This window comes from Artemia sp. Qi Xiang Cuo, chromosome 14, assembly GCF_049724085.1.
Source record: "Artemia sp. Qi Xiang Cuo chromosome 14, ASM4972408v1, whole genome shotgun sequence".
In the NCBI taxonomy this organism is placed as follows: Eukaryota; Metazoa; Arthropoda; class Branchiopoda; order Anostraca; family Artemiidae; genus Artemia; species Artemia sp. Qi Xiang Cuo.
This window is the reverse complement of record NC_142807.1, coordinates 19306332-19333186: the sequence shown is the minus strand read 5'-3', so window position 1 is coordinate 19333186 and position 26855 is coordinate 19306332. Positions and strand designations below refer to the sequence as shown.

General features: G+C 34.6%; 1 protein-coding gene across 2 annotated transcripts in view; it reads right to left on the bottom strand.

The window, feature by feature from the left end:
* Positions 1-25718, bottom strand: part of LOC148944239 (uncharacterized) — a 38088-nt gene extending 12370 nt beyond the window's left edge. The window contains exons 1-4 of one of the 2 annotated variants that reach the window (XM_089100096.1): positions 25460-25718; positions 17955-18173; positions 9174-9347; positions 192-447 (exon numbers count right to left, since the gene is read on the bottom strand). In XM_089100096.1, coding sequence (XP_088956222.1) covers positions 192-447; positions 9174-9347; positions 17955-18173; positions 25460-25660 — 850 coding nt within the window. In that variant the 5' untranslated portion in view covers positions 25661-25718. The remainder of the gene's footprint in view (positions 1-191; positions 448-9173; positions 9348-17954; positions 18174-25459) is intronic. The other variant, XM_089100094.1, reaches the window with a different exon arrangement.
* Between the last annotated feature and the right edge of the window lie 1137 nt (positions 25719-26855).

Below are 26855 nucleotides of genomic sequence, written 5' to 3'. Positions count from 1 at the left end.
ACAGAATTTTGTTATGTCCGGTTAAGGTTTCTTCATTCATAGTAAATTCTATCCCCTTTTGTTTTTAATAATTATATGATTTTAATCCTACTTGCTTTTTACTGCCGCTCTTTATTTTTTTTTTTTTTTAGAGAATTCTTTCGAAAATTTGTTTAAAACAAATACGAACATAAAAATGGAGATCAACTTACCTTTAACATACTTTCCACCAGCTGATATTATGATATCCGAGAAAAAACCACTTCCAACAAAGCTTCCAAACGTTTTTTCTTGATTAGCTACTTCTGAAATGACATGAACAATAGGCTTTTCAATTAGTTCACCCTCTTGGTCAATTGAATTCAGAGCCACATGAAGCTCAGATACATCAAGAGCTTTTGCAATGTCCCTAATATCAACACAAGGTGTTATAACCTTCACTTCTCCATTGTGGCAGAAATCCAATACCTGAAGTATAGAATAATTCTTTTCAGTTATTTCTATAATAAAAAACTAGAAACAAAAATGCTATTTTTATTTTGGCAAAATTAACTCCTCCCCCGCCGGTCCTATAATTCCAAGCTATCTCAGTCGGTTTTGTTTCATATACAAACTATCAATTTTCACGATGTATACCGTACGACAATCCCTCACTAAGCTTGCTTCGTAAAATTGTCTTAACTGAATTGGACAATTGTTGCAAGGTCAATAGAGGATATGTATTTTTCTCTATTTCTCTATGTACTTTCTATTTTTCTTATTTTACTATTAATAATTCCATTTCTAGTTTTAGTAGCTTTGAATTCCTAAAATATACTCCCCCCTTCAGATTCTGTACACCCAACCTCCTAAGATATATCATAGGCAACACGATAAGTCAAGAGCGATGTGGGCAATTTTTTTTTTTTTTTTTTTTTTTTTTTTTTTTTTTTTTTAGACTAGGGCACTTCGTTATCAAAGGAATCGTCACAGAAACTTTGAAAAGGGATCATTCGATTGGAAATTGAAAGGGCTAGTGTCCTCTTTGATAGTCTATAATTATTGCAGGACAACTAACCCCCCTCCGACACCCATCATTTCCCTAAACATTCCAATGAAAATTTTGAGATTTTGTTCAACGTAGATTTTGTTCAACCATTTTGTTCAACGTAGTTGAGATCCGGAAATTATGTCTTTGAGAATGACAACCCCCCACAGAGTCCTCGGGGCAAGGATTTTAAGTTATACCCTGGGGGCTTATAAGGTCTATATAGAAAAGGATGATCCAATAAACTTCGGAGGGGTTCAATGGATTGGTAACCAGAAGTTTTATTGTCCTTTTTAAGATTCTGAGTGATCGGAGGGTGGATACCCCCCCCCCCCCGTTCACACCTCGTATTTTCCAGAAATGTATCTAAAGGAATTTGAGACGGCTATTTGTTGTCGTAGAAACTTCGAAAAAGGTTCATTCAATTGGAAATTGAAAGGGCTAGTGCCCTTTTTAATAGTCGAAAGTGACTGGAGCGCAACTTTTGATTGGAAATCAGAAGTTCTAGCGCTTTTTTTATGAGTCAAAGTGATTGAAGGGCAGCCACCCCCCCCACCCCCACCCCCTTGCATTTTCCACAAATGCATCCACTAGAAATTTGGAGATAGCCATTTGTTTAAAAAATAGTCCAAAGATCATATAACAAGGCCTTTGGGGTTGACACAATCCCCCAGAGTTTGGGGGTAAGGGTTGTAAGTTATGCCGCAGGGGTATATAGGGTTTTTATGGAAGGGGTGGTCTTGGAACTTTAGAAGAGGCTCATTTGATTGGAAATGTGTAGTTCTAGTTCCCGTTTAAGAGTTAAACATAATATTTTCCCGAAATGCATTCAATTGAAATTGTGATATAGTCATTTTTTACCAATAGTCCAGAATCATATAACAATGTCTTCAGGGTGGACACAATTCTCCAGAGCCCAGGGGCAAGGGTTGTAAGTTATGCCCCAGGGCATATAAGGTTTTTATGGAACGGGTGGTCGTATAAGCTTAGGATCAGATGGAGCTCATTTGATTCGAAGTCAGAAGTTTTAGTACCCTTTTAAGAAACGAAAACGAATGGAGGGCAATCAGCCCCCCCCCCCCAAGATTATCATTCCCCAAAACATATCCGATTGAAATTTTAAGAGATCTATTTTGTTCAGCCTTGTTAAAAGGTCCAGTTCTTATGTCTTTGGGGATGTCAACCTCCCCACAATCCTCAGAGCCAGGGCTGTAAGCTAGGCAATTCATTCATTGTTTACACCTAGTATATATTATTGAGAAAGGTATGCATGTTTGAACTTTACTTTCCAAGATGACGAGGAGCATTCAGGTGAGCCTTTCAGAGAATGTTGGGGGGAGTGTTGAACAAAATCAAAACACTTTATGTGTATAAGGATTGTCAAAAGGGTGTAACACAGAAATAACTGAGTATATTAATTTGGAAAATTCAGGAAATGATAAGGGATATGATCAAAAAGGCCGTATTTGCATGCTACCAATACTACTACAACTACCACCCCTACTACTACTAGACTACTTTATTTACAGTTTTGAGTGAAAATTCAAACTTGATCAAAAGGCGGTATATGCATGCAAATTGTAAAAATAGCGTATCTCTAGAATTGATTTGGGTATTAAGTTGGAACTTCCAGAGAATGCTTAAAAGGGAAGATAATCATAGGTAGCGCAATAGCGCTGCTTAAGCAAAGAGCGATGTGGGCACAATATATTATTTATCTCACCAAAAGGCAATATGTGCACACTACTGTTAATACTACGGTTACTGCTACATTTACTACTACTGCCACTACTTCTATTGTAACTACTTGTAAGGTTAAGAGAATTGAGATAAAAATTTCAAATCGTATATGAAAATACAGGTTATCAAAAGGACATATCAGCAATGACTAATTAAGTTGAAACTTCCAGGACATGATGAGAGGGATGTTCTACTGACCAGAAGGCAATATGATAATAATACTATTGATACTAGTACTACCGCTATTCAACACTATTACTAGTAATATCAATACTACTACTGTGACTGCTATTACGACTATGCCTAAGGGTATGAAGGTGAAATTTTCAAGGAATTTCGAGGGGGGGGGGTGAATTGAATCAAAACACACCGTCTGTATGCAGGTTTTAAAAAGGGTGGAACAGCATTATCTTAGGAACAGTTTGGCGTGTGAAGTTGAAACTAATAGGGCTTGTTGAGAAGGATGTTGAACTAACAAAAAGAAAATATTTGCATCTTACTGCTACTTTTTCTACTCATACAACTACTGCTGGTAATATCATTACTACTTCTATTACTACTACTACCACTAAAGCTTAAGCTACTACAATTAATTCTACTGCTGCAACTACTACTACTGCTATTAAAACTAAGGATATTAAAGCAATAAATTTGGGATGTATAGAAACTGTATGGAACTAATCCGAAACACACTATGCCCACACAGGTTGTCAAGCAGACACATCAAAAATGCTTCAGGAACGGTTAATGGTATTAAGCTGAAACTTTCAGCGTGTGTTGAAGGGGGTGTTGAAGAAACCAAAGGTGCTATGCGCATTCTGATACTAATGTTGCTACAACTATTGCTACTGCGCTAGCTAAGGGCATTAAGGTGAAGCTTTTAAAGAATATTTAGGCGGATGTGGGACTAAATCAAAACAAACTATGAGCATATTGAATTTCAAAATGGTGACAAAGCAATATGTGAAGAACAACTTATATTATTTAGTTAGACCTTTAAGGGTATGTTGTGGGGGATTTTGAACTAGCCAGAAGGCACTATATGTACACTTTTAATACTACCACTACAGTCACTGTAACTAATGATGCTAAGCGTAATAAGGTGAAACTTTTAGGGAACGTTTAGGAAGAGTCTTAATTACATGCAAAAATTGTATGCATGTAGGTTGTCATAAGAGCATATAAGCAATATCATAGGCAGCACCACTCTATAATAGCTAGAAATATCATTGAAACTTTTAAAGTAGCTAATTCGATTCAAAATTAAAAATTCTGGTGGCATTTTTAAGAGTAAAAAGAGATTGGAGGGCAACAGCCCTTCTCTCAAGCCCAATCATTTTCCAAACACATTCAGTCAAAAATTTGAGACAACTATTTCGTTCAGCATAGTAGAACGGTCCAGCAACTGTGTCTTTAGGGTGGGCATGTCAACCCCCCAAAATTATGAAATTGGTCCATTATTCTTTAAAACTAAATCTAAACCAAAAGGAATTGTTTTTATGCCAATAAGACACCTCAGCAATCAAGAACGACTGGTGGTATTAAGGTGAAATTTTTGGGATTGCTACTATTACTACTTTACCTATTACAATGTAAATAAATAAATAGAGTGTAAGTGTGTCCAGGTTGTCCAAGAGCATAGAATGGGGAATGATATTAAGATTTATTTTTCAGGTCAACTTCAGGATTTATAAAATTAAAAAAAAAAGAATACTGTTTGCGTCAGGATTAAAAATTGTTGAAAAAGTTTCTCCAACATACAAATAGCAACCCAAACTATAGATTCTTAAAACAAACTGGAAAGATATAAAATATCTATTTTCCATGAAAAAAACTGTCAATAAAAAACGAACAGAAATTAATTTATTAAATTTGTTCCACAAAACAAGGTTTTTCAAAGAAAAATAAAGAGCTCCATTAAGCCAAAAATGAGCAGAAATGAAGTCAAATTATCTTCTATGCGTAAAACTACCACAAATTACTATCAAACAGTTCGTGGTAACAAACTGTAAGTAAGGAGCGACCCGGCTCAATAGTAACCGAAACTTAAAAAACGGAATTTTAATACCAATAGATGCATCAAAATAATCAGATTTTTATGCTGATTTCAAATATATAAGATTCATCAAGTTTAGTCTTACCCATCAAGGTTATTTGGAAGAACACAGGCGTTTTCAGGAGTATTTTTTTTTCTAGTGGGGGGTCGGGGTCAGATTAGGGGTTACGGGGGAGGATCGTTCCATAGAGGATATTTCCTTGCGGGGAGGGACATTTCTATGAAGGCGGCGCCAGATTTCTAAGCATTATTTAAAAAACGATCAGAAATTAAATAAAAAACAAGGTTTTTTTCAACTGAAAGTAAGAAGCAACATTAAAACTTAAAACGAACAGAAATTATTACGTAATTGAGGGGGTTCGCCTCCTAGGTAATACCTCGCTCTTTACGCTAAAGTTTTTTTTAGTACTTTCAAAAGAGCTATCTATTCTAATTAGCCGGCCTTTGTGATTCAGGGGTTTGTGATTCGAACAAAATTCGAACTTTAGCGTAAAGAGCGAGGTATTGACTAGGGAGCGAACTCCCTAATATACGTAATAAAAACATATGAATATAGAAATTCGTTACGTAAGTTAATTCGTAAGTTATGTCAGAACAAAATTTCGAGAAACCCAATTAGCCAAAAAAAAGGAAAATAAATATACGAATTTCGTTTTAATTATTCATGTACGGTGAGCCAACATCAAAGCTGCATTAATTCAAAAACGTTCAGAAATTAACTTAAAAAAACAAGTTTTTTCAACTGAAAGTAAGGAGCGACATTAAAAGTTAAAACGAACAGAAATTATCCGTATATGAAAGGGGCTGTCCCCTCCTCAACGCTTCGCTCTTTACGCTAAAGTTTTTTGTTGTTTTAAAAAATAAAGTTGTGAGACAGAATCAAACTTTAGCGTAAAGAGCGAGGCGTTGAGGAGGGGAAAGCCCCTTTCATATACGGATAATTTCTGTTCGTTTTAACTTTTAATGTCGCTCCTTACTTTCAGTTGAAAAAACTTGTTTTTTTTAGTTAATTTCTGAACGTTTTTGAGTTAATGCAGCTTTGATGTTGGCTCACCGCACATGAATAATTAAAACGAAATTCGTATATTAATTTTCCTTTTTTTTGGCTAAATGGCTTTCTCGAAATTTTGTTCTGACGTAACTTACGAATTAACTTACCTAACGAATTTCTATATTCATATGTTTTTATTACGCATATTAGGGAGTTCGCCCCCTAGTCAATACCTCGCTCTTTACGCTAAAGTTCGAATTTTGTTTGAAACACAAACCCCTGAATCACAAAGACCGGTTAATTAGAATAGATAGCTCTTTTGAAAGTACTTAAAAATACGTTTTAAATGTTTTTCCTTTTTTTACTTTCATAAATAAAAATCTGTCAAAACTTTAAGCAATTAATATCAATATATGTCCATAAAATTGACCATTATGTTCATTTGTTTTTGCTTTTTCAGTAAAGCGTTATTCATGTTCTGTTCTTGAGAAGGCGCGGGGGTTATCTGCCCTACTCATGTTAACTTCTGCTCGTTTTGAGCTTGACTCGGCTACTTATTGTAATTTCTGTTCATTTCATTTATTTATTTATCATTTATTTCATTTATTTATGCTTTGATTTTACTATTCATATTTCAATCTCTACATTATTTACCACGAGTTTCAGGAACCCCCCCCCCCTCTCCTAATTTTGTATCTCAATCCTCCAGAGATATATTACCTTAAATAGTGCTTCTCCTTCTCCTAGCTTTCTTACCCCCCCCCCTTCTGCCTCACCCTTTTTAGATATACTGCTTTAAATAAGAAAGTACAACATTCTGATTCCTGTAGTTACTTTCATTAAAGGGTGCAGTTGTTGTCGAGTCAATAAAAGGACAAGTTTTCTTCTTTTTTTTCATTTTCAATAATAACATTCCCGTATTCTTTATACAAATTTCAACAATATTATCTTGAAAAAGTGGAACAGTTACAAAATTGAAAGCAGACTCGTGCACTCAAGGAAAAGAATAAGCTACAGAAAAAACGTTTCTATCCCACTTTCTAGGGCTATAATAAAAGAAAGAGTTTTACGGCTAGACCATGTTTTATGAATGAAGGACAAATACCCAAAGGTTGTGCTCTTTGGCCAATCAATTTGGGACCGAACGAAAAGCCGGTCGTCCCGGGGTTTATGCGGGGGGGGGGGAGGGGGGGCAAACTGAGATCTGAGGGGGGGGGACAAGCCGAGGTCTGGGATTGGCAGTTGTCCCCTTACCCCATTGCAAATTACGCTCCTGCAGGAAGGGCGGGGGAGTTCAAGACGATAAAACGAAACCTGTCCTCCTGGACAAAGAATTTCAAGTCCAGAACGCTAGCCACTTGGCTAGGATGGCAAATGACAGAAGATATGCAACAAATATCTGCACACATACGGTAAAGGGGGCAGAAGTATTCCTGGAGCCAGGAATAATAAAGCCGGTTGTCCTGGAGTGTATAGAGGCCATAAGGAAAGATTAAAAAAATTGAAACTTGGCCAGAGGGGATAAAGATAAATTGGGGCAGAGGAACAGCGTGTGCAGCGTGCTGCCCTCAGACGGCCTGGTGCTGTACTTAGTCGTTGTTAGTAGCATTAGGGTAGTTACAAAACAAGGATATCGACGATATGATATTTTTCTTATTTTAGTTATATTTTTAGACATTAATCTCTTTCAGCATTTTTCCAAGTTTGAATTTAATTTTTACACATTAATGTCTTATTGATTCATATTTTCAGCATTTTTCCAAGTTTGAATTTAATTTTCACACATTTTAGACATTAATCTCTTTTTGATTCGTATTTTTTTAGTCTTTTTCCAAGTTTTAATTTAACTTTTATACATTTTAGACATTAATCCCTTTTTTATTCGTATTTTTTAGCATTTCTCCAAGTTTTAATTTAATTTTCACACATTTACCGACTTTGGGTTGTCTTTTGCGCACAATAGACGATGAAGAATCTAATGCATATACAACCCAAATAACTGCAAACTTAATAGGATTATAAAGTTAAAAAAAAAAAAAAAAAAAAAAATTGGCAAGCTTGTATACTGGAAAAGATAATTAGGGAGGCGACATGGTCGGTTGTAACTTAAATTTTGCTAAACGTCGTCAAGACAATTTGTACGCAGATTTTTAGATCACAATGCTTTTCTAACAATCAAAAATTGAAATGAAAATACATAAATAACAGGTATAAATCTTAACTAAGACTGTATGCATACTGATGAAAGCCCAAAAGTTTCGGCTTCACATTCAGAAGCCTTTATCAACAAAATAAAATGAAAGAAAACTGGCTATAGAGTTTAGTTTTTCTTCTTTTATTACATTTTCTTTTTCTTTTTTTGATGATTTTTAGTTTCGTATTTTCCGTTCATTCACATACGGCATTTTCTATTCAATAAAATATTTGTTTTTCTATTCTTCTATATATTTCTATTCTTTTCTATTCTATTTTCTACAGTAGCAGAGTTCAAGATTTGCATTTTTTCGGTATCTACTTGTGCCTTTTCGTTCTGCTAACTAAATATAAAAGGCCTAAGTGTTTTTTTTTTCTTTCAGTTTTTGTCAAAGTCTCGCTCTAGCTATTGAAATGACACTACGCATTTACAGGTAGTCAACAAAGGAGTCTAGAAATCACCACTAAGTATACAGAAGATGTGGGATTACGCTGTCACATACATAACCTCAAAGTTCACAACGACTGGTCCGGCAAGCACCGGTCCGGCTGGTCCTGACGGGTCCGGCTGGTCCTTAAAAAAGTTATTTTGTAGGCAAGAATATTCATTAGCCTAGGCTTGGCCCCTAGGAAGTAGTTTTGATATATCGTCCCGAACATTTTCTGGCGGAGTGACAGTTCTAGTATGCATTAGACAAAATTTGGCCCTATACAAGATAACAGATTTTTTCGTTATAGTAAAAATAGATACTATAGTTGTCATTTCAGTTTATATGCCGACTGATTACAGAAAAAGCGCTTCCAAAGAGAAGTTTGTTACAGCTTGTTCGAAACTTTCAAATACTGTTACTGGTTGTGTTTCAACATGTTTAGCCTGCTTTCTGATGGATGACTTTAACTGTGATCTCTCTAACCCTGACTCTCTTGACTTTAATATACAAAAGAAGTAATTCAGTATTAGTTATCAAAGGGAGCTCTCAACTCACTATTCTCCCACCCAAAGCTGCGTCAGATTGTAAAAGCCAGGTATTTCTATAAATTCACTCAATCTTAAATGATCCGAAATATGAATTTGTTTTTCTTTCTTCCCTCTTAGCATAAGAAACATTCAACCTAAACAGGGCAAAATATGTGTTTAATTTTTTCTTCCTCCATTTTATCAAAAAAAATGAGCTTCTCATACTTACTTTTGTCAGAGATTCAAGATCTGTATCAACAATTTCAAGGTGAACTGGACTCTTCTGTGGCAGCTCAAGGAACAGACTATGGAGATAACCACTACATGCTGATAAAACTGCCTTATGGGAATGTATTACACCATTTCTAGTCCTGAATGTCACGTCGCACTGGTTTTCGTCAGTCTGAAATAATAAAGTTGGTCTTTGGTCTATTTGTTGCACAAAACACACCTTGAAAACCTTTGGATAAAGAACATACTAATTGAAAATAAGCTCTTCAGTGTGCTTTATGAGTTGCACTCACACCCAAAATAAAAAAAATTATTGATAACACTTTTCTAGCATATAATGTGGCATTGCAGGCTAGAAATTATATATATATATATATATATATATATATATATATATATATATATATATATATATATATATATATATATATATATATATATATATATATATATATATATATATATATATATATATATATATATATATATATATATATATATATATATATATATATATATATATATATATATATATATATATATATATATATATATATATATATATATATATATATATATATATATATATATATATATATATATATATATATATATATATATATATAATCCCGTTGCAGTTAGCCAAAAATGTTCCAATACACTGAAAGCTTCCCCCACAAGTCTGTACTTTAGAGTGGTCCTTATTTTTCAAAGTAGGATTTCTTCAGCAGGCACCCCCTAATCTTGTTTCTATAGTTAAAATACCACAGAATCCCAAAAAGAGCCAAATATATTGACATTAAGAGGTCCCTACCAGAGGTTAAAATTTTTGGTTACTGTATGCTCAAAGCTGCATGTCTTGCACAGTTTTAAACATTTCAACAGTCAACACTACACTATAGTACAGTATAGTATCTTTCTGAACTGCTGGACTTATTTACTTATTTATCTGTATGCTTCCCAAAATGCATTTCAACACAAGACGCCATTTTTGTTGTATGCAATGTGACTGAAAATGCAATTTCAAGTTTTTATTAGTTTTATGAACTACAATATATTAATTATGCTTCACACTGATACAGGTAACCTCATTAATCTGATACTTTGTTGCAGACACACTGACAGTGACACAGCAATGAGTGACAGCATGGACTGCATGGTCTTTACAAGTGATAGTACTGATGCAATATTAAAACCAACTACAAGAAGTGAAACAGACATATGGCTCATCGGGCAATTGTCAGACACTCTGATTTCAACAAAACTACCGTCGAAGAAGGAGGTCATGGCGCTATTCTATCACTACAAGCAAGTGGCGAACAAGACAGTCTGTGAAGCAGCACATTCCACAGCCAATGACGTCCTTGCAGTTTGGACAAAGGCACACATTCCAACAAGGCTCAAGAAACATGCGGTAAACAAAATTTAGTGTCTCTTTAATGAGTATGACAACCTGAAGAGAAATAAAGAAAACAAAGCTAAGCGTTCTGAGACACTGAAAAAGAAGGAAGAAGAGTGGAAAGTGGGCCGGGACGTTTTGTTTGACATTGCACACGCCAACGCAATGGAGATGATACGTATCCAAGAATACCGTGAGTTTCTGTTGGCGCAGTGGGAACCAGGACGCCGTGGAAAGATGGGCAGTGTCGACAAGGTAAAAATAAAAAGAGCATCATCTCAGAAAAGGAAAGAGTACCATGACATAAGAATTGAGAAGGAGAGGCACGAAAGAAAAACAAAAGAAAAGAAAGTGACACCGGAATCATCATCTGACAGCAAAACAGGTCAAGAAATTAAAGACCCCAAAACAGAAGATATAAAATCATCAACCTCAGCAAAACGTCAAAAAAGAGGACGAGTAAGCATATTGGATGACAAAATTTCAGCCTGTCTGGATGTGGCTAAAGTTAGTAACAGAGGTGCTGCATTACTTCTTGTTCCGACTCTGCAACACGTTGGTCATGATCCTGCTGAGTACAATGTCAATCACTCTTCAATTCGCAGAGACAGGATAAAGCGGCGCCAGGTAATAGCCAAAAATCTACGACAGGAGTTTAAACCAACAGTTAATCTAACTATTCACTGGGATGGAAAACTGCTAGAGGATATCTGCAGCAGACAGATTTTCGATCACCTTTCAATTTTGGTCTCCGGAGCAGGTGTAGATCAGCTTCTTGGTGTTCCAAAGCTAGCCTCGGGAACTGGCCAAGCTTCTGCAGCAGCAGTTTTTGAAGCGTCTGTGGCTTGGAACATTACAGATAATGTAAAGTGCATGTGTTTTGACACCACATCTGTCAATTCCAGTCTAAGAAATGGTGCTTGTATCCTTCTGGAACAAAAACTTGACAAGGACATGCTTTAGTTTGCTTGTCGACATCATATCTTAGAAATAGTCTTACAAGCAGAGGTTCTTGATTGCCGTGGTCCTAGCAAAGGCCCAGAGATAACAATTTTCAACCGGTTTAATAACACCTGGCAGTTTATTAACAGAGCAGACTTTCAGACCGTTTCATCAGACGAGTGCGTGTTTACAGCTCTTTCACATGTAATCACAGATATCATAGCATTTTCTGAGATGAAGACACTAGCCTATCAACTCCGTGATCATTACCCTGAACTTTTAGACTTGGCAATCACATTCCTTGATGGCACGCCATCTAAGGGAATCTTGTTCAGAGCTCCAGCTGGGCTGCATCAAGCAAGGTGGATGGCAAATGGCAAATCTATGTGCTAAAGATCTGGATGTTCAGAAGTCAGTTCAACTCACAAAAAAGCAAGAAAAGCCTCTTGCTGATATTTGTCAATTCACTCCAATCATCTACGTGAAAGAATGGTTTCAGGCATCGTCTGCACCATCAGCCCCTTGCATTGACCTCCAACTTCTCAAGGACATCTACAGCTACATGAACATATCAGAATCAATATCAAAAACTGCCATGAACAAAATAATAAGACACCTATGGTACTTATCAGAGGAATTGGTGGCCCTCGCCTTCTTTGACGACAACGTATCAAATGATACCAAACATCATATGCTTACGGCTCTGCAAACATCAGGAGTAGAGCACCCTCTGAAGAGAATAACAGTGGACCCGTTGACCCCGGGGGGGGGGAGAAGTTAGAAAACTTTGTCACGCAGAATACCCACAGATTTTTCAGCATTACCGGACTACCTTCATCATTCCTAACTAGAACATTGATTTATGGTCAGTTGACTAAGAATACCAGGCAGTTAAAAATATAGTGCACAGCAGGGGGGTAATCAATGACACTGCCGAACGTGGTGTTGCACTGATGGATGACTATAACAAACTGCACACAACATCTGAAGAAAAGAAACAGTTCCTGTTGCTAGTTGTCAAGGAGTACCAACAGCGTTAAAGTGATTGAACCAAAAAGACATTGATGAACCAGTATGAAGCCCATAGATAGATAGATAGATAGATCGTGTATTTCCAAAGCCCAAGAGCCATCTACACACACAAATTTATGAAATAATAAAGAAATCACAACAGAACAAATTACGAAACACACATTAAGATGATACATAGCGAAAAATACCTCATGGTAATTTATCGAGAAAATAAGTTTAATTCCATATAATTAATAATAATTAATTGTAAAAACTTTTCCTTCTTTCTAATTCCTTCTCTATGTACACACCAACATGAAATATTGTGGTTGGATTACTACTCTGTAAAATACCAGGAGGCAGCAAAACAATCCCAAATAAGTATTTTTCCGTTAAATCAGAGAGCACAGGGCACTTTCGGGAAAATGGTCCAAATCTTCGTCCTCATCTTATAAAGAGGACACACATATCGACCATCAGGATGTACTATCCCCCTTCGAACACCGTTTGCCTGCTCTGGATTGGAAGGCAATTCGCCCTAAGATGAATCCATCGACATAAAATCATAGCCGGTAAATTCAATTTAAAATAAAATGTGAACTGTGTGGTTTGACAATTGAAGTGACTGGACACTATTACTATTGCTGGACACTACTTCCAATCACTTATTTTCTGTTTTGTGATATTATTTAATTAAACGGCATTATTGTGCGTTTTTTTTTATCAAAGCTTGCTTACACATTTCTAATAGTTATGGTAGGGACCTCTGAAATTGAAAATAATGCTAAAATGTTTGTTTATTATTCAATTATAATCAGAATGGAATCATTTCAGACCGTGCCCCATAAAAAAAGAGTAAAAAAAAATTTTTCCATTTCCTAAGGACCACCCTACTGTACTTTCTCCCCAATTAATTGTATGAAAGACGCAATAAATTTGTTTTTGCACATAAAAGTGCATTAGTTTTAAGGGTCAGATTTAGACTTTTTTTTAGGGGGGGGGGAGCATGCAATTTTTCTTTTAGAAAAATTTTAGCTTTCTCTAAGGATTGTGTAATCGAAGAGAAATCTTTTTCAAGAAAGATGTTTCTATACATTTGCAAATCTATGTATTTGCATTGCAAATGCATCTATTCTATGTCTTTATTTGCAAGTTCTATATAGATACAAATCCACAAGCTTGCAATTGCAAATTTTTGAGCCAAAGAGCAAATCCTATTGGAGCATCCATAGAAAAATATCTTGTAATTTTCTTAAGCCTTAAGACAATCATTTTGAAAATCTCAAAATAAAGAACAAAACAAGGGCTTAGGGCCAGTAGATAGAAAGAAAAAGACAAACTAAACGACGGATATATCGCCTGTATAAAACTAGGAGTCTTCAGCAATAAGTATAGAAGAAACTAATTAAAAGACTACAGATAAAATATAAAATAATCTGTACAGTCTATAATTAAAAACTAAAAACAATAAAAAATAAGAAACGAACCGATATCTATATAATTTATACAATTGATACTATAGTGATTGAACAAAAGGAAGAATTATATAAAAAATTAAGAGCGATTATATTTTAAAATAGAATTAAAGCTATTTTCAAAATAGAATAAATTAATGTAGGCGAATATTGAGAACGACTACAATTTCATTTCTCGACGGCGTGGAGAACTTTACTATTTATTTTTAACACGCACCATATAATATAAACATAATGGGTGGACTGATACACAAAGCAAAAACAATAACAAAAACCAATAAACTACAATCAACAATAAATAAAAAAAAACTAAAAAGAAAAAAAAATAATAACTTGCAACTGAAAAAACCGGATAAGGTGATGATGCGGACAAATACGAACATACGCTGCTTTTGAGTTTCCTGAGCAATACTTCCAGTTGTACTGTAATACCAGGAACACAGTTTATAGAATTATCCAGTAAGTTTATCGCAGATCATGTCTGGTCTTCATTCTCGGTACGAACAAAAGGCTCCTCCCACTTCTTTCTACATTAGCGGGTTAGTCTGTTACCGTCAATCAATGAGAAATGGTTACAAAGTGCATTATTCGTAATAGCGGGTTTCCACTTGTTTCATGTCCAAGAGAAATCTGACTTATTTACCCGTGAAAAGATCTAATGCCGCTTATGTTTATATGTGCAAAAACGTTCTCTGGAGCACTCGCACCTTGGTCCGGGTTTTTATAATGGGTGAGATAGGGTATGATCATACTGCTAATTCTATAAACTGTGACCAGGAACTAGAAAATTTTTAGTGAGAACCCGGTTTTTTGCCCAAGGTAGAGGAAACAACAAAAAACACAAGACCTATAATAAATAATCCGTATTCTTTTTAGTTCTTTTTTCTTAGGAAGGGGGAAAATTCCAGAAGCAACAAGAATAGAGAGATCACAGAAAGTTGAGTAGAGCTTGGGAACTTTGAATATCCACCCCTTGAAGGCTCAACGGAATTTTCGATTTTATTACCTTCTGATGCTACTTAATTCTGTATTTGTGAATATATCTCTTGAAAGTTTCCCAAATAAAAACAGCAAAACTATTCATCTTTTGAGGGGGAATTTTCTCTTTGCAAGCAGCACCATAATAAAGCTACTCAAATCTTTAGTTTAATAAGACAATATAAAATAGCACTAACATTCACAATTTAAGCCAATAACATTTTAAATGATAAAATATAATATTAAAAACTGAACACAGAAATTAAAGTTAACATTCTAAGTTTTAATTAATTTTTCCTTTAATAAGCTCTTCAATGCATAAAAGTAGTACTTCCATAACACCTTAGTATATGCAATAGCGATGCCAAGAACAATATTTTGACAAAGAATCTTAAAAAAAAATTACAATTCTAATGTTCTGGCAATAATTCATACGAAAATTCTTCAAATGTCAAAAAAGAAACATTTCTTTTCTTTTAGCTATTAGTTAACCACAGTGACTCAAAACTCTGAGATTTGATGGTGTGACTCAAAAATGAGATGTTAAGACAAGACCCACTTAAATAGCATGAGCTAGAAATCAAAGATAAATGTATCAAATGTCAGAAAAATATTCTACCTTACACATAAACATTCCATTTGAACCACCATTCAGCACTCTTTCGCAAATAAAGTATTTGCTATTGCTGCAATTTTTCCACCCCTCCCTCCCCCCGCTCCCCATTATTCCTTCCCCCTAAACTCTACTCTACATAAAATTTCCAATTTTCTAGTTTTTTTTTTATATTCACTTTTCTTATTGGTAGCCTATTATGAACCCACTGTTTCTGAAATGAGGAAGGAAGCTTTGGATTTAGCATTTTGTACTATTTCCTAACATTGGGGGGAGGGTTGTGCTGGGAGGCAATCAAAACGGTAGTGATTATTGCAGTTGGGAATTGCATTGGATGGAAAGTCAAATGTTATGTTTATCTTTAAGCAGATAGTTTATTCAACAAACTAGTGAACAAAACATGAATTTACAAGAAAGTCCTTTTATATATACCTTAATGCTCACTTTTAAGAAGTTGATAAATAAATAACTGAAACTAAGTGATCAATAGACTCAGGAACTCAAACGAAGAGATCATTAGACTAAGAAACTTTCGGTCAAGAAAAATAAACTCTGCCATCTAAAATTCCTGTCTTCAATTGTCATTCTAAAATAGATATTCCGTTGAAGCAGAAAACACTTGAACAGTAGCGGTTTTAGGGCTCATAATCTGGGAGGGGGGAGGTATACTACTGGAGCGTAAAATATAAAATCAGAGGAATTTAATGTCAGATATTAGAAAACTGGGGGCGCAGCTACCACCCACGCCCCCACCCAGGCCTTGAACTGGCAAGCACTCTAAAATTACTTTAATAAATATGAAAAGAAAACATCATATTTGAAAATACAGTGATTGAAATTTGGATATTGAAGAAGAGTGTATTGTACAGGATTGCTAAATAGCATACCATTTTTCTAGCTAAAGGGGATAAATAGAAGTCTTATTAGTTTGGATTATCTGTGGCCTAAAATTTATAACCACTGTGTACCTAGAAAGCTGAAGGGAATCAGATATTTGGCAAGTCTTGGTACTTGAAAATTTTTGGCTAATTTATGTTTAATATCCATCTAATTAGTACCCGCTTAATACTCAATTATAGATCTGTAATAAAAGCAATCATAGAATGACGGTGCAGAGTAAAATTGAAAACGAAGGTACCATTTAGATTTTCCTGGGAAAACTAGACATTGACATTTTTTGTTACTCTTATTTTATTTCTCAAAATCGGTCTGAGCTAAAATCATGGACCTTCAAAAAATATTGAGAAGAAAAGAGTCTGATCTAGAAACAAAAGACTTAATGGAATATTAGAGGATCGTGTGGACTTAATAGGCAGAGGACTTAAAAAGGTAATTTAACTTAGTCCTCAATTCAGCTATATTAATAGGTTTTTGCTTAAAGCTTAAGCAAGTGTTGCTTCCTATATCCTATCGTTTTTCTTAGGATTCATTTGTTCATTTAGGTATGTTCATTTTCTTCCAATTTTAAGCAGTAATGACCAACAAATAAAAATAGGAGCCTCTAACTAAAAACATCTACAATGTGAACCATTTTTCTTTGTTATGTCAAATACATATACTTTCTAGTAATACAAATAGGCTTACTAATGCACTTTTAAAGAATCCTTAGTTAACAAAACCTAGTAGTGTCATTCTGCAGCAACAGCTCAGGCCATCTCTACCATTTTATCTGGCCTACTTAACTTTCTAGTAATATAAATAGGCTTACTAATGAACTCTTGAAGAATCCTTAGTAAACAAAACCTAGTAGTGTCATTCTGGAGCAACAGCTCTGGCCATCTCTACCATTTTATCAGGTCTACTTAACTTTCTAGTAATACAAATAGGTTTACTAATGCACTTTTAAAGAATCCTTAGTTAACAAAACCTAGTAGTGTCATTCTGCAGCAACAGCTCAGGCCATCTCTACCATTTTATCTGGCCTACTTAACTTTCTAGTAATATAAATAGGCTTACTAATTAACTCTTGAAGAATCCTTAGTAAACAAAACCTAGTAGTGTCATTCTGGAGCAACAGCTCTGGCCATCTCTACCATTTTATCAGGTCTACTTAACTTTCTAGTAATACAAATAGGTTTACTAATGCACTTTTAAAGAATCCTTAGTTAACAAAACCTAGTAGTGTCATTCTGCAGCAACAGTTCTGGCCATCTCTACCATTTTAACTGGCCTACTTAACTTTCTAGTAATATAAATAGACTTACTAATGAAATTTAAAAAAAATCCTTAGTTAATAAAACCTAGTAGTGTCATTCTGCATCAACAGCTCTGGCATTGAAACCTCTGCTCCATCTCTACCATCTTATCAGGCCTACTTATGACTTTTTTGGAGTATTCAAAACAACTGGAAGAAATACATACCATGGACTTGTCTAGATAGTTTTTCATATCAACATAATGGTTTTTCCATTGAAATCTCAGTGCATGTCCAGGCTTGAAATTCTTCAATGCATCAACAATTACTTTTGCATCTAGGAAACTAGCAGCAGTAATCAAATTTGGAACATGTTCTTTGGCTACAAGAACTTCTCCTGTACAGGCAACCCTTAAAATATTATAAACATTCTCAAGCTTGCTTCCCTAGAAAGAAATGAAATTGGGTTACATATAATTATTTTCATAGATACTAATATAGGCCACATCCTTGGGGAAAGGGGCTACTAACTGATTCTCTTTTTAGGAAAGGGTGATTCTTGAACCATCACTTTATAGTGTTTTAGAAAGGAAAGTCCAATAAACCAGTCTTAAGAGAGATTCAGAAAATTTCTTCAGTTGGGAGGGGATCAAGCCTGCCAAATAACTTCATTTTAGATGAACATTATTTAATTTTTTAATGAAAAAGAAGTCTCTCTCTGTGTGCAGGCATGAAGATAACAACGAGTAGTTAATTAGGAATACCCTTGGAACTTACTGAACATTATTAACCAACAGCCATGTGTTCCCAAAAATATTTTCAACATAAATAGAATCCAGTCAAGTCAAGAAAAAAAAGACACACTTGTTGTCAAAAGTTTGTTTTTAAAATGAATATGTCAGCTGGGAATTTTTTTCTTAGAATTGTTAGGTAAACTATAAAACAAGTGTAGTAGTTGATCAATCTTGTTGTGTAGAGCCCAGTCAAGTTCTGTTTTTGAAATCCAGCAAGAATTTGAAAGGTGAGGCAGAAAACGCCTGGTCCTGCTACAAGCAAGCAAGGTCTTACTGATTTGTGTTAGAGATTTTGTGATCTAAGCACAAACCGCTGTATAATTTGCTAACTTGCAATAAGTTTCAGCAGAAAGCCTTAATTCTAAATCAAATCTTGTCCAAAATTTTACTTACAATTCAATATTTGAATTCTCAAGCAGAAAACTGAAAAAGTGGGAAGCTATCAACCAATTTACAATTATTGGTATATGTACTTTTAACAGCAATAAATTGTGTGTTTATTGGGCTGGTAGCCCACATGTGCATTTTCTTTGGGGAGGGGATTTTTAGGGGGGAAAACGCCTAGACCCACGTCTATAAGGTCTTGGCACCTAAGATAAAGAAATAGCAAAGAATTTCTTTTAGACTTTTTTAATGGATAAAATAAAAATCGCAAATAAAACAGGTTATTGTAACAAACTGTAAGTAATGAGCAAAGTGATTCAATAGTAGGCCAACCAGAACTCTAAGAAACAGAGTCTTTACAAAAATGGATACATCAAAAGAATCGAATTTTGATGCTTATTTAGAATATACAAAATTCATCAAGTTTAAAGTTAATCATCAAAAGGTATGAGCCTGAGGAACTTTATCCAGTTTTTGAAAAAGGGGGAAAACATCCCCAAAATATTAAACAATCTCAATGAAAATCACATTGTAAGATTCAGAATATCAGAGAACCCTATTATGGAGATTTCAAGCTCCTATATACAAAATGTGGAATATTGCATTTTTTTTGCCAGAAGCAAGACCATGGATGCGTTTTTATTCGTTTAGTTGTTTGTTTTTCAGGGGTGATCATATGGAACCAGTCATCTTAGAAAATTGGGAGAGGGCTCATTTTATTGGAAATCAAAAGTTCTAGTTTTTAAATAACCAAAAATATTGGAGGGCAGCTAGCCCTGCTCCCATGCCCCTTTTTCCTCAAAGCTACTCAATAAAAATTTGAAATGGCCATTTTGTTTAGCTAAGTTGAAAGATCTAATAACTATGTCTTTGAGGATGACTTAACCCCCCACAGTCCCTGGGGGAAGGACTGCAAGCTACAAACTTTGCCCATTGTTTACATGTACTATTGGCTGTTGGGAAGTATACAGATATTTTTTTTTGGGGGGAGGGGATTTTTCTAAAGGGGGTTACATGGAAGGATCTTTCCATGGAGGAATTCTTCAGGGAAGAAGGAAATTTTCCATGAATGGGGGCTGGATTTCCCAGCATTATTTAAAAAAGATCAGATATCAAGGTTAAAAAAAAGTATTTTTCAACTGAAAGTACTAAAAATTCACTAATGTTATTATTTATTCCAATTATTTAAGAATGACTCCTGAAACACAAAGGCCATTTAATCAGAACAATAAGATTTTTTAAAAGTTCTAAATAACTTAAGTATAAATAATGAGGTATTGAGGAGGGAATAATCCCCCAGATATAAGTAATAAATTTGGTGTTTTAAGTTTTAATGTTCCTGCTTACTTTCAGTTGAAAAAACTTGTTACAAGCTGAAGCCAAAGCAGCAAGGTGGGTGGCAGGAACATGGGAATCTTAAAAATAAATTTGCAAGAATGGAGAAAGTATATTCTAAGTCCAAAGTATTTCATTTAGTTGACAAAGGCTTGATATAATAAGAAATAGGAAGATAATCTTTGTTTCTGAAAACTTTGAAGTGGCATAGGAAAATGAAGCAAAGTGCCAAGAACTTTTATAGCTTTATTTTGTATTACATGGAGATGTTTGAAATGAATAGGACATGAATTTAGGTATGCAATGACCTGATAATTACTCATGTACCTTTGCAAATGCTAGGCAAAATAACATCATCTTTGAAAGTGAAAATGTTTGTGTTTTGACCACAAGTAGGTCATTATGGACACTTCAGTAGATTTTCTGAAGTTACCCCTTAACAGTTGTTTGAAATAAACCAACTAACTTGAAGCTACAAAGTGTAAATTTTACTGGAACTACAGGTGAGCATCTATGCACTGCAAAATATTGGTGCTTTACTTGAGACTATATGAGCCTTAAACAGTCTGGAAAGAACTAATAAAATTAAACAGAATATTTGATATATAATGATATCATTTACTAAAAGCTCAACAATTCAAGATTTCATTTCACTGTAATTTTTAATTTCAATGTTTTAATAATTGCAAAAGAAAATATTTGTAATATAATTTATTGTAAGTAAAGTGTCAATAATGCAGTAGATTTTATATTATTACTGTTAGGAAAGAGGACAGATGCTAAACTCTGGTTTGTAGTGATTTTTGTTAATTTTAAGCTTGATTTGCACATTAAAAGTTTTCTTTGTTTTAAGATTCATTTATTTATTAATATTTGTACCTGTTGTATGTTTGATTGCCATTATTCTTTATTTAATTCCTGTTTGATTTAGGTTTCATTTATTTTTTAATAGTAATTTCTGGTCATTTTGAACTTGAATAATTATAGGTTTAAATTTCTGCTGATCTTAAGTTTAATATGGTCAGTTTTTTTTTTTTTTTTTAAAAACTTCTTTTTTGGAAAGTTTTTTTTTTAATTAATAAAAAGAAACAGTTAAGATATTATTGTAGAAAAACGTTGTTTATTCATTATTGCTTGTATCACAGACTTCTCATGAATTCTTGACAACTCTTTGACTTGATTAGTAATTCCAAATTTTTCAAAATTGGAATTTTGGTACCAGTTTGGCAAGTACATTAGCCGCATAGGCGAGGTAAATAACGTGAGGTTGGCACACCACACAACAAATTGAGCCAAGCCCGTTCCTGGAGTATTGCCCCCAATTTGGAACAACAGCCCTGTAAGCATGTTTAATGGCAGTGGTTGTGTGCTTTGTAATGGTTTGTCTTGTCTTGTAGAGCCTTTATGAAATCATTAAGCCAAGGTAGGCCTATTTCAAGTCTGACACAGCAGGAACTGGATTATTTCCAAGGGTAACACTGTCACTTCTAGCCATGCCCAGAGTTAGAAACTTGAACTTATTAATATTAATAAAAAGTCAAATAGACCAAAAATTCACTTTGCAGTCTCCCTTTGATCTGCTGAGAAAAGGGCATCATAAGCATAAGCTATGAGATTATATTGCTGAAAATTACAGGAACAAGAACACTGCCTTGCCTTATTCCTCACTTGACTGCAATTGGTTCTGAAACTGTGCCTCTCCATGTTGCAGATATTGCTGAAATTGAGTACCACAATTTTACAGTTTTGACAATACTCATACTTACACCTCTGTGCAATAGAGCATCAAAAAATTGCATGTGATTGATGCACTTTCAATAAATCATCAGTGCATATATAAACAGGTGACTTTTTTCTCTAAGAATTCATTAGCATATTTGCAAGCAGTCTGTGTGCCTCTGGGTAACCAACACCTTTTTGGACATCAAGCTGGTTATCTCTCTAATTTTAAGCTAAGATGAGAATAAAACAATCAGAAAAGTTTTTAAAGTGTACTGCTGAAAGGCCATCAGTGTTAACCTTAGACAGATCTTTTCTTATGGCCAATTTACCTGTTTCAGTGATAAGGCAACAATGCAATCCTGTCCCAAAAAAACGTTCAAGCCAGCTAGAAACCTCCTTTTCATGATTTTTTCTTATGGCAAGATTTTCAATTCTGTACATTGACCTGTAATAAGAATCCCAATTGTCCATAGTAAGAGAAGAACTAGGCAAGCTTTTATCAGATTATATTTTATCATGATGTCATGTTTCTGGTGAAATGTTTTCCAATAATACCTTTTTTCTTCAGCTCAGCTTTGTACTTACAATTAGTGCTCCATTTCAACTCAAATACACTCCCCTGTTAAGGTCTTCAACATGCAATCCAAATGCTCAGCCACATTTTAGTGCATTGCTTTGTTGTCTGAGCCTCAACAGACATGAACCATCTTGCTTTATTTGGGCTAAACTTGACATGCCTAGTAGGGACTGCTGTTGGTTAGGCAACTTTCATGGCACGAACAACCCGATGGTAGTAAGTGTTAAGATCATTTGTAGCAAATATTTGGGAAGGACTGTAGCAGAGTAAATGGAATGGCACATTGATACAGGAAAGGATAGTAAAGACAGTTGCCATATACAAGTCAGCACTGCATTTATTCCAATTCTTCTCCTGCACCCACCTTCCTGTCTTTTGAATATTAGTATTTTGTAGTGACTGTAGATGAAAAGATTGTTCAAAAATTTGATTGTCTGTGTATACTGTGACAGGAAGACAAGGAATAGATCTACACAATAGAACATTAGATGTGTATCCACTAGAATGGGTATATTTAAAATTCAGAGACTTTGGCCAAACTTAAGAGGATGTAGTAGGCAATTTTGAAAAATCTCAGAATGGATAATATCCTTGGTTGGATTGCAGTTGAAGTCACCAGCCATAGGCTATTTTCTCATGCTATGCTCAAGCAATTCCAGATGTTGCCAAAAGGTATCAGATACTTTTGAAAACTTTGTCAGCAAGATAGTGTTATTGTAATTAGTAGGCATATATACATTTATCAATTCAGTTTCCATAGCTAATACAGATGATAAGTTACTGTTTTTGATTGACAGCTTTGCTGATAGTTTTTCTTTGTATATGTTGCAAGGCCTCCAGATAGATGCCCTGCCATTCACTTTGCAGGTATTCTAAAAATGGCACACACTTTAGATCTATTCAAGAAATTTGCATTCAATCCAGAGAGTAAATGTTCCTGAATAAATAGCAAAGCATATAATTGAAGATTATCCTGAGCATTTCCTTTATTGTAGCATCTGTTGATATTTAGGCTTAAAACTTTTATAGAACTATTCATGAGTAACTCTTATTTCTCAAAATCTCTTTTAGTTTCTGACATGTTAGGCTAAAGCAGGCAAGTGGTTCATTGCAAGAAACACATTTGGGTTCTGCATTAGTCTTTGCTACTGGTGTCAGATCTAGAGTATATAGCACATCTGGGATCATTTCTACAGCTTTCAATAAGGTGGTCATCTTTCAATAAAGTAACCTGCTTCTCCTTGGAAAAATTGTATCCCAGAAATTTTTCTAGAAATTACCAAGTTCATTGACTGCATATTTTTGAAAGTCAGTTTCACACTTTCAGTTTGGCCAAAATGTGGGGCTTCTTGTATGAGATCTGGGTTGCATATGTCAGCAAACTTCCACTGTTTTTTTTTTTTTTTTTTTTAAAAAAGCAAACTGCAAATTTGCACATTAGGCGGGGGGGGGCATAAAGTGCCTCTGTAGTTTCCATAATTTGGTTAATATAGTATTATATTTTCATCATATTTTATTAGGATTGAGCACCAGAGAAACAGATCCAATATACTTTACCCCCCCCCCCCTAATGTGCAAATATGTAGCCCAAATTGGTTTCTAAAGTATTGTATCTTAATCTTACTTTGGTATATTCAATTAGGATTGATCATGAGAGAAACATATATGAAGAATATTAGGTAGGGGGTATTTCATACAAGTACTGTTTTTTTTCAATTAGATCAATGTCTATGGCTTGATGAATCAATGTCTGTGGATTGTATAATTTTAGCAAAATGGAATTATTGTCAAATAAGAAGTTTTTAACCTTAATTTTAACCATTTTCAATAGCAAAAATAAGAGAAAAAGGTATCATCTTCAAGGGTCCATAAAAGACTTAAAATTGGATTTCCAAGTAAAACAACAAGCCTATCATAATTGGAAAAAGCATAAAGAAAGACATTGATTGGTATATTTAGGCTACCTTAGTCTATTTGTAGGTCAGCAATGTAAACTTCTCCAAATTTACCAATACCCTGAAAATGTCAACCCACAACATAATTTTGGCTATAAATCTGCTTCTAGGTGTCACCTAGCCTACCACAAACCTTTGCAAATAGCTTAGGCCTACTGTAAAGGCCAGAATTAACTTAAACCATGCAGGAGTAGATCCAAAGCAAAATCTTGGTGTTGACCCAATCTGACAAGGGCACCAATGAGCAAAATCTTGGAGGGGAGTATATGACAAAGGTGCCAATAATTAACCAAATTGACAAATTTATTCTAAAAAAGGAAAAAAAAAGAAAAAAACAGGATAAGAGGGCACCAGAAATATCTTAAAGGGGGCCGGGGTCCCCTAGCCCCCCTGGATATGCCAGTGAAATTGCATTTTCTAGGAATGTTGATGAATCTAGGGTAAATATTTTGTTGTACATATTATTGACTTATGAATAAAGTAAACATACCACTTGATGCCTTTTTTATGCTCTTTCCAAATATAAGAAATAGGCTAATCATTTTTGTTGGAAATGAATTTTATCCCCACCAAAATATATACCAATTTAGGGTATATATTTGCACATTAGGGGGGGATATTGGGAAAGTTTAAACTTACCTCTCATTTATATCAGATAGGATAAAATTTACAAACCCCCCCCCCCCTAATGTGCAAATTTAGCCTATAGGCTACCCTGAATAGGTATATATATAGCCTATATGGGTGGGGGTAAAATTCATTTCTAACAGAAATGATTATTTTACTTGGAAAGAGCATAATAAAAGGCATCAAGTGGTAAACTATGTTTACTTTATTGATGTCAACAATATGAACAACAAAAGATTTACCAAATCTAGTATAGATAAAGTCATCTAGTAATTCATTCATCTATTTTGAAGCTAAAATAACTGTGATAAAACTAATGCTAATAGCCTGACAATTACCTTCAATGTAATTGATGTTTGACTGTTGAATGCTTGATCAGTCTTAAAACTACCTAGAACCCTTAGCACAAAGCTGTTTATTGCTACTGCACCATCATCACATATTATTCTTATATTGGCAAATTGAGCATCATTAACAATTTCAGCAAGTTGCCCTTTAATGACTTCAAAATGTTCTTCCCAATGTACAGCAAAAGCCATGCTTGATCCAATTTCAAATTCGGCAACATACCGAATTTGGATTTATACAGTGCTTCCACACCAGAAATAGATAAATTCGTTAGTGTCTGTAAAAATACTGATGGTTCGTTTACACATTGCGGAAATCCATGCGGAAATCCGTCCGTTTTCGTTCGAACTATGGCTAAAATGATGCAGCGTTTGAAGGTAATAATTTTAAATTATCACAATAACATGACCTATGTTCTTACCCTCTTCTGAAAGCTGTTGAGCAATAGAGCCAAATGACACCGTTTTTCTTAGTTTTCTTATAGCCTGGGTGCGCAGGATCATAGAAGCCGGGTGTAGCCTTGAACCAAAGTTACAAGATCTAGTAGTTTTTGATAATCCATACTCATGGTTTTATTCATTTAAAAACCTTGCCAAGATTCCGTCCTGATTTGACCAAAACGTTGCGGAAAGCTAGAGATTTTTTCTAGCACGAAAACAGATGGAATTTCCGCACGGATTGCTAAATCCACATGAATTTCCACAATGTGTAAACGAACCATGAAGAAATCCTATCGCAACTGTAAAAATCCAACATTTCTCCCGACAAAGGGAAGCTCTTTAGATTTTGTTTCCTGGAAATATATGCTCGTTTTGTACCGTTTGATTTTTTAAACCAGTTCCAGCAATCAGACAGTTCAAAAAGTCTAGTTAACTGACATGTTTGACATTTCTACGCTTGGAACATAATAAACTCATTTATTCTCTTTGAAACAAATAATAACATACTTGGTGGGTACTCATTAAAAATAAATGCAGAAAATCAAATAAAAAAATATTACTTAAATTCATTAACTGTACCTGATACTTCGGCTTCTTTAATTTTTAGACTTGTCAGGAAACAAAAAACAAGCTTCTAGCCTTGCTCTCTTTAAGCCCAGTTTAACTTGTAGTACAGATCTCAAAGTATCAGTTTTCCCATGTTTTTCCTTTGTCCCTCTTCACATTTTCGACAATGCTAAAAATGAACTCGATAATTGCATCTGAAAAGGGCAAGTGCATTAAATAAAGCACAACATTTGAAAATAACGAAAGTTAAAAATTGTGTTATTTTGACTTGAACTTTAATTTTTTTACATATTTTTGAAACACAAGAAAAAACACCAATTGATGGTTTCGTATCAGCCACTAGGAACCGAATCTCAACCATCTCACCTTATAGAAAATT